The 9,582-nt window shown below is 38.4% G+C and overlaps 1 protein-coding gene across 1 annotated transcript; it reads right to left on the bottom strand.

Moving 5' to 3' along the window:
- Positions 1–1,018: 1,018 nt before the first annotated feature.
- Positions 1,019–8,793, bottom strand: LOC107397235 (uncharacterized). The gene is made up of 6 exons (XM_070551968.1): positions 7,436–8,793; positions 3,261–4,289; positions 2,446–2,631; positions 1,958–2,113; positions 1,620–1,736; positions 1,019–1,376 (listed from the first exon to the last, which is right to left on the bottom strand). Exons 2-6 carry the CDS (start codon positions 4,287–4,289, stop codon positions 1,059–1,061), a joined length of 1,806 nt encoding a protein of 601 aa, XP_070408069.1. The 5' UTR covers positions 7,436–8,793; the 3' UTR covers positions 1,019–1,058.
- Positions 8,794–9,582: the final 789 nt, after the last annotated feature.

Genomic DNA, 9,582 nt, shown 5'->3' with positions numbered 1-9,582 from the left:
TACACCTTATTAATAGATTAAATCCAACTAAAATGGAATAAGTTGTTATGAACAATTAAAGATGTTACAGTAACATTCAAAATTGAGTAAATACAATTGAAAATGTACGTTAAAACAACAGTAACCAAAAGTTCAAACTACATAAAATATTAATTAGGAAAAGCTGAAATGCTTGGCACTTATAACCTACACCATTACAGTGACTTGTTTTTAAATAATGGTTCAATTTACTTAATATTTTAAAGTTAACTTAAGCAAAAACGTTAATTAGAATTAAATGTTTACACACACACACACACACACACACACACACACACACACACACACACACACACACACACACACACACACACACACACAGGAAAAAAGAACCACGTCAGTTCAACATTGTTCACAATGATTTATTTTAACCAGCTTTTTTTTTAATCACACATTTAGCAGATTCCTTCTCTGAACACAATGAGCTGAAATCTGTTCTACATTCAGTGGATAAAACTTGGATAAAATTTCAGTCACAACAGTCTTATATAATAAAATTGCATCCAAATTGTCATGCTTGATAAACTGTAAAACTGGCATATTGATGCCAACAACAAGAAAAATGTACCTGCCATACCAAGAATAAAAGTGGCTCAAGTGAATGCAGTGCTTTACCTTTTCAGAAAAGGTCAAATGACAAACATAAAATTAAGATCCCAAAAAAAATATAAATCCTGAAAAAAAAACATTTGCACTGACAGTTTTTGAACATCTTATTTTGATTCCAAAAAATTGGGAAGATTATAACTAAAGAGTGACCAAAGAAAATCCATAATTTAAATAAAAAGGTTTCAAAAAGGATTGCGCTAAAAAAACAAAGAAAAAAAACATACAGAAGATACTCTCCCATTTACACCTTAATGTGAATCTGGAAAGTTAGTACAAAACAGTTTAGGGTACAAACATTATTTATGAACAGGAATGCCAACACTATGTAATGCCACAACTGAACCTTTTGATGGGCATTACATGTCACTTAACAAGTCTAACACTTTAAGAACAGCCCTGTGAAATTTTGTCTACAATGAACAGAGGTCATTTTTCAGTCTTTGAACCTTGACAGAAAGGTTTCCTGTATCCAGCTCCATGAACACTTTTTGAAATGCTTCAAATGTGCATTTGAGATTCTTGGGATATTTCAGATCCAGAGCATAGCACAGTCCCAAAAGATAGCAACAGGCTTTGCTCAGATTCCCAAGTTTGCCCAGAACAGTAACGCCTTCAATAACAATACCCACATCAGTAGGTTCGCCTGACCTGTCTTGATTCTGCAGCAGGTAAATCTTCATCACCTCCTCAGCCAAAGCCTCTTCAACAAAGACAGCATCAGCACTGTCCTTTAAAAAGAGAAACAACTGTTTTAAGCTCACATATTTCCAAACATTGAAACAAAGTTTCATTTGTATGACATCACTGGTACTCATAATATGTGGGCACTGTGCTCCAAAATCTTTGAGCAAATGCTATTCTTTTGTATGCTTTGAAGTGTTTTTTTTTCTTTAGAACATTATCTTAAAACTTTTCTATGATCTCACAAGCTAAAACTACTAATATTCCTAAAACAGATTTATTGCACCAACCTCAAAGGTTTTGATTAAGGCACTTGGATCCTCTCCCAGATGGTCAATGAGACATCTGATGATGACTTCTCGTTTTTTCTCGATGGAATTTCCACTCTGTAAAACAGGAAGTCTCAACTGAGGCAACATTTGCACATTTAAAACATGACTTACCATTTCTAGCTTAAACATAACTATTTTTTTCTGTTGTTGACCTGTTTTCACACCCACCATCAAGGTAAGAACACCTGTGGAGCTAAAATATTGAACAGAACCCTAAGAAAAGCCGTTTTTAGTGGAGGGCCTCTTAAGTGCTGTGTTGGAACGTTTTTGTGGTTAGAAAATGCAATCTTCCTTACCTGAAGCAGAAGATTTAACTGTGCCCTGTGGCGTTGTCCAGCAGCACCTTTCTTGGCTTGAAACAAGGACAGGAGTTTGGATGAATACAAGTCCAACGATGACATGAACTTTGGTTCAAGGTTCAGGGTCGTGATCCTATGAAACTCTGCACTGACCTGGATGGGAGAGGACAAAAAACAAAGGACAAAAAATCTGAAGGTCAAAATTCTGATTCAATTAAAAAAAAATCTTTAACTGGAACTACCATTTTTTGCAACCTGGACCTTATTTTTTTAACATGCAAACGATTAATTTACTCATCCAGACATAAATCCATATAAGTGGAGTTGTTCAGTATGCAGACTAAAGCCTTAACATAAAGTATCATCTTCCACAAAGCTTCTAAATTTTATGTTATGAATTGCTTGCACTATTTCCCTGTGACATTGTATAATCTTGGAGGGAAGAGGTGGAGCCAGGTTGCCCTCTGGCTTCTTCCAGCGAGTACCTCTCTCTTAGCGGAACACCTCCTCAGCATCAGCCTTGAAAAAGGCTGACCTCCGCTGCTTTTCCTCTGGCGGGAGGAGCTAACAGGAGCGGCAATAGGATTAAGGTGTGAGGGCGAGGTCCGATGGTGAGGACCGAGGCAGCCCACGCAGACGGCATGTTGGTCATACGACATGATGTAGCCGGTCTGGCAGGATGGTCACAGACGGATGGTCTCCCTGGACATCTTCTGGCTGGCTGAAGAAAAACAGTAGAGCCGATTTCCTGGTCTCACCGTAACTTATACTAGACCAGGGTGAGGCCCACACAGCAGGTGGGCGTGGACTAAATTACTTAAGTGCTGCGTGCACAAGGGGAATACCCACTTAAAGGGCTGCGCCTATACTCAGAGCCTGGGGTTACAATACATAACCAACGTTTAAAAATATTAAATTATTCTTCACTCTTCAGTAAAATCTAGTCTGTCGTTTTGTGCTCCAAAAGCACAAAAAAAAAAGTGAGACAAAGGCACTTTGCAATCAGCCCAGTCATTCTTCAGTCAGGTTACATTAGCTTAGCCTAAAACAAGTTAAGTGAATGGAAATTACTAGCATTTATTGTTCCCTAGGCTTGGGAATGGTTTCAATTAGAACCATTCTGGTTTTGATTCAGATTCCTAGCGATTCTACAGTCTTATGACAAATTAAAGCAACCTGGCTGCTGCAAGACCATCAAAATCACTAGGATGGTAGCAACATGTTTTTCCTCACTTATGATGGGGGATGTAACAGACCAAATTTTATTTACAAGTGAATATCTCTTTAAATGTTCACTTACTTGGGAGATGTCAAACAACGCCGGCCATCTGTCCTTGATGTTGCTGACACTCAGCTGTTGGCTGATAATATCATGTCTTCTATGTGCAAAGGTTTTGCACATTAAATCCTTGATGGCTGTGCTGTCTTTCTTCTTACACTCATCAATCAGTTGTAGTCGCTCCAGCTCTTGCTGTTCTTTACCATCTTGTCCTGGATAGTGTGGCAGAAACAGCACTTCTCCTTTCCGCGCCTTCTTTATGTTCTTCGCTGGAGCCTTGTCATCAGGGTGCTTGTTCTTCAGTGAGTTGCAAGTAACCTCTGGAACTCCAAGACTTCGTAACTTTGACCTGTAATTTCCCATCTTGTATTTAAGACTATACATCCATCCCATCCAGCCATTACGACTGCCTGGCTCTGTCAGACATGGGTGCTTTTTGACCAGAGCCTCTGCCACTTCTCCAATCTGAAGGCCAGTAGGGTAGGCTGTGTAGCTGTACATATAATCAGCTAATTTTTCCATTATATCTGACTTGACTGAAGTATTTTTCAGCACAGTGCCATTTTGAACAAAGACTTCATTGGCATTTTTCAGTACAGTCTCTGTTGCCACAGAGAAAAGTGGTATGACAATTTCATCTGGCCATTGAGTCTTCAGAGGACTTTGAAGAGGGGAGAGTATGACAGTGTTGTCTGAAGACAGAGATGATCCATCTGTTTGGTCCTTTGTGGTTTTATAGGTTGAAGAGCTTGAACTTTCATTCAATGAACTTACATCTGAGGGATTTTCACACTGAGGAATCAATGTAAGCACTACTGATGGAATGACCACAGCTTTGACTGTACCCCTATCTTTGATTTGGTTGGGAGAATGAAGTGTAAAGAAATCTCCAAATGAGTCATCATAATAGTGCAATGTGAAATCCTCAACTAGCCCAAATGTCTCTCTCACTGTCTCATGCAACTCCTCAACAGTCCTGGGTATTCCTGAAGAGAGCACAAGCTTCTCACTCTGTTGTCCAAAAATTACTTTCAAGGCAAAGGAGTCCATCTGCAGAAAAAAAAAAACACAAGAAAGAAAGAAAAAGAAAGGGGGTATCTGAGTCTTTCCCCTTACACTAACAAACAATGTGACGTTTTATTGACACCATTTGTTTGCCTTCAACACAATATGGTGTTAAGGGGTAAGTGTCACCAAGTACTCTGGGATGTATTAAGGTCATTTTCCCAGAAGGATCCAGAATAAATGCCCTAAAATGTTCATCATACCAGCTGTTGAGCAACTTCACAATGAAAAGAAATTCATTGCTTAAGACAACAATCTGTAAAATCTCCACAAAGTCGGGTAAGCCACAAGTAGATCCATGAGGCAAAACCATTCCTGAGGCATATTTAGTTCCATGATGAGTCAGAGAGTTGGTCAAATTCACATAGGCTTGTGTTGGATAAACTTCCTTGAGGCACTGCTGTATTTCTACATCAAGCAGTTCCAATGGAAGAGATGATACTTTAGTGACACACACTGATGGCTTCAATGCATTACCATCTGAATAGTATGCCATCATCATCTGGTGCTTTGAGGCAAGTGACAATAGTACATTTCTGAAGCTGTTTGTGTGTTTAACAACCTTCTTAAAGAAACTATGTTTAGCCTCAAAGCGCATAGTCCAGAGGCCTACTAATGGACCAAATCCTCTGATCAAGTCAGGATAATGCTCCAAAAAATGGTGTTTTGGAGTTAGTTTTTGCTCTGGGAAAACCTCCAATAGCCTGTTGCGATGTTCAGATATAAGTGTGTCCAAGTAGCAAATACTTTCCTCTCTGTGAATAGGGGACACAACAAGTTCAGTTATATCTTTTAGAGTCATAAGAACTTGCCATGCTTCATCATTTTTGGGAATCTTTTCCCCAATAATAAAAGGTAATAGTCTCAATAATGTCCAATTTTCATGTGCGTTGCCACCAATGCTTTTGCGAGTGGAAAAATTTAGGGGGATGATTTGGGGGCGATCTGTTTTATCGGTCCATTTGTAAGGAAATTCTGTTATGAACTTATTGAGTTCAGTTAAGGAAAAGTAACGTTTACGGATAAACACATGAAGGCATAATGCTAATTCTAGTGGAATTATGCCTTCAAAAAGGTCGTGCAAAAGATCTGGAGGATACCCTGTGACAAAATGGAAATATTTTAATTTCCCTGTTAATGGACAACCTTTCTTCACACCACAACAATGAACCGAGGAAGAATTTTCCTTTATGGTTTGGACATGTAGATCATAGTTCTCTTTCGTTCTTGGTGGAAAAGCTCCTGAACGAACTTCTTTTTGCTGAAAGTCTGAATGGTCTCCAAGGCAAAATCTACAGATGTAATGTCCAGAAAAGCTTTCCACGAGTCCACTAAGAGAATGAGCGCCAAGATTGTCAGCACAAACACAAAAAACAGTGCCCCTGATATATCTACCAAGCTGTGAACAAAAAATCCCGTCTCTCTCTAATGTTATGAGATCCTTTAAAAGTGGCTCGAGAACAGTTTCATAGCTAAAAGTTTTAACATCACTTGCCTTACACAGGAGAGCCAATTGAATTGATGTTAGCTGTGATCTCAGTTCAGTTGGTATATCAGCAAGTACCCAGTACACAGCTGTGACTTTGTGTTTTTTTCTTGAAGTCCCAAGTGGATTACAAATTTCAAAGTCATCCACATAGAGAACAAGGGAAATACTTAAGTCCTCAATAGCACAAAGTTGGTTTTGCTTGAAATATTGTCCATCGTGGAAAGATGATAACTGTGAAGTGTTCAAATGTCTAGTTAATATCCTGTTAACATCTTCTTTACTCAGTAACAGCTGCAAGGACTGAAGAATAGGCACATACTGGAAAGTGGAATTCTTTTCTGGATCCAAACAGTATTCTACTGGTTCAATAACACAGAAGTTTTCCTTGAAATATTTCTGTCTCTTATATCTTGAAGCAAAGGGACCATCAGGACTAAGGGCTGCACATAAAGGACTACAGTGACATATTTTTTCAGCCAATTCACTGACAAAAGACTGATCAATATTACAGTTATTCTTAATAAGAATATCACTTATTGACTTTGGAATATACTGAAGTGATAATGTGCAGATATAATTGAGCTGTTCCACCAAGTCATCCACACATTTACCAGAAACATTATAGATGCTTTCCAGTTTTAACAAGAGCACACCAATATTTTTCAAAATTTCATTTGTTGTTTCCCTTTCACAACCAAGTTCAATAGTGACATCCAAGTCCTCCTGATCTTCTAATTCCAGTGCTGGTAAGAATATTTCATTAGATGTACTGACAGTTTGCTTTGAAATCAAGTTAGTTTTAAAGTGCTTCCATGAACAAAATCTGTGCTTTCGACTTCTGTGAGTTGCATAAGTCCCACAAATGTTTGTCTTAAACTCACAACCATCAAAAACACACTCTATGGTTTCATGGCTTTTCAAATGGGAATTTAGATGTTGAAAATAGTCTTTTGTGTTTGGGTAAAAAGAGTCACAGAGTTTACATCTAATAGTTGGAAGGACCTCACACTCTTCTGTTTCATGCGAACTGTGAGACCTAGACAAGTGTGAGCGTAAGGCACCCCATGTCTTAAAAGAGCAAGGACAATTCAAATGAAGACAGGGTATGGAATAGCCATGACCAAATGTACCATGTTTCACTCGATAATGTTTGAGTAGTGACACTTTTGATGACTCCTCATGTTTGCAGAGTTTACACTGCCATCTCATCACCCGTGACCTAAAAAATTGTGAGAAAATATGTCTCACAGTATGAAGATGACAGAATGGTGTATAACCATATTTACACAGTTTTTGTATGATTAACTGATTGAATAACCAATACTCACTACCAATTCAGGTGGAGGATACAACTTACAAATAAGTCAACATGGAACAAAGTACAATGAAATAATCTGAATCACATCACCACGCTGTATAAATAAAAAGATAGTGACACTAGATGACAGACCATGAACTCATCAATATATTTACCGAACTGAAAAATTCTCAAAATTTAGATTTGGCATTTGTATGACTAAAATAACCCACCACAAAACCAGTATAAATATTTAGGTGGTATCAACATCCAATACTCAGCTTGTATAAAACAATATCATATCATTCCAAAATTTAACACATCAAGTCCTCTGAGTAAAATTACCTGCTTTACTTTGTAGTTGATGCAGATTTTTTTCTCCTGGTGGTGAAGATGGGGCTGAAAATATACAAATCAAAACTTTATCATTACAAAACATGTCACTGAGAATCTGCCATAACATCAATCTCTTATAAGAAATTTTAGCTTGGATTGAAATAAACATGTATTGATGTAAATTGGGAGTAACTATACTGGAAATGATGGTACTTTTGTCTTGACCCAAAGGACCAAAGCTTTTTTTTTTTCATTACTTTCTGGGATCTGAAAAGAAGTAGGGCCCCGAGTCTAAATTTACTTAAGGCCCCATAGTACTTAGGACCGGCCCTGGATGAGGTAATCTGCTGACCCGCGGTCCTCTCAGCGTTCTCTCAAAAACTGACCCTGTTCGGGACAAAGTTGAAAGCAGCGTCTTATATGCTCTAAAAGACCCCACATAGAACAAGAAAGCTAAGCAGCATGGTTGCTGCTATGAACTGTTCCGCGGACAGGTCTTCTTAGTTACCAAAGCCATTGGTAATGTCTGTTCATCTCCTCCTGAACAACCTGACTGAGTGAGTCAGGCCGCGTGACTACCGCAGCTCCTGCACCGCGACTCAGCAGGGCCATTTTCTAGAAATGTCTGAGCACACCTGCTTTCACGTGGTTCCTAAAATGCCCCCGATTAAACGGTCAGGTCGCTGGTACCGGGACATTCCGGTAAAATTACCCGGAACGCAGACAGCGACTCAGAACGTAAAAGGATGAAAGGGCGCGGTTTCCAGCCGCCTTGACTGGAAGACGGGTCAAAAACTTAAATTAACGTGCACAAACACGCTGTGAATAGTGAGCCACCATGACAAACGCTTTCTTCAGAACATGTTATAAAAGAACAGCTAAAGTAAGAATTGGTCACTTACCTGAAAACGTTAACAAGCCTGCAGTGGACGTGTGTCCGTCTCTTTCAACGTGCAGAAAATCTCCCATGAGGCCATGCTCCTCGCGCGCGTTACATGCCAAAGGTCATTAGTCTTACTCAAAGTTTTATGTTAGTATTGGGGGACAAAATTATATTGATTTTGAACCATTAATAATTAAAGTTCAAGACAATGATAAGTATGAATACCAGTGTCTCAGTTATTTTGAGTACTTTATCTGAGATATATTGAGTAGATTTAAATAATGCACCCTGTGATTCAAATACAGAATTATTTCTTTTAAATAAACTTGAACAAAAAAGCTCAGTTCAACTGAAAAACTGGTGTTGAAATTTTAAACATTCTTTTCAGTATTTTCAACTCAAGATAACACTTTTGTGATTTTTAAAGATTTAATCAAGGTAATCTAACTTAGAACTATAATGAAATTTACTAAGCCCCTGAATAATTTTTTAGGGTGTAGAAACTACCAGTCAGTAGTTAATCATCCGGCGTCGAGTCAGGATAACCGTCCTCCTTTTAAAGCCGCCCAGCTGATCAGGCTGATGAAGATCAGCTGCGCTCCCTTTCCTGCAGGCAAAAACTCATAGATGGTGAGATGATGGGCAGAGTACTCACCCCAGCTCATGACAGTTTCGTCTTGATGTTTCCACCTAACCCTCAGCAATAGCTGTGCAACAGCAGCATGCTGCAGCCAGCTCTGATTTAAGACATTTTCTGGCCATTTTAAGTGTTTCTCTGTAAAAGTTGTTATCAGTTCCTCCTTGGATGAACCAAGAATTGTCCATTTTGCTGTTGGTGGTGATTTTTATTAGAGGTGCTGAAAAAAAAATCGATTCTGAATCGGGATTCTTATTTATAAAGTTTCAGAATCGATTCACAAAGGTTCAGAATCAAGTCCAAGAACTCAAATATTTGGCATGTTACAGGTCTGAGATGCACTTTTTTGATCTTTGTTAGGAGAGTCAGTACTCCGTTTACTTTTGTGGTCCCATACATTGAGATGATTTATGTTTGAATCTGCTGATAAGAGGACACTTGAATGTCATTTTTTCCATACTCAGAAATTTGAGATTCTCATATTTATATTCTAAGTTGATAAATGAGTACTCAGGATTACTCATGTAACTTGTTTCTACACATACTTGAAAAGTATTTGACCGTATTACTTTCAAAGCTACTGTTAGGTAAGTACAGATTTGTTATATTTTACAAGGTAAGCAAAAGTAAATGTTG

This window comes from Nothobranchius furzeri, chromosome 6 (genome assembly GCF_043380555.1).
Source record: "Nothobranchius furzeri strain GRZ-AD chromosome 6, NfurGRZ-RIMD1, whole genome shotgun sequence".
Taxonomy (NCBI): Eukaryota; Metazoa; Chordata; class Actinopteri; order Cyprinodontiformes; family Nothobranchiidae; genus Nothobranchius; species Nothobranchius furzeri.
Note: the sequence above shows the minus strand (reverse complement) of the source record. Positions and strands in the feature narration are given on the sequence as shown.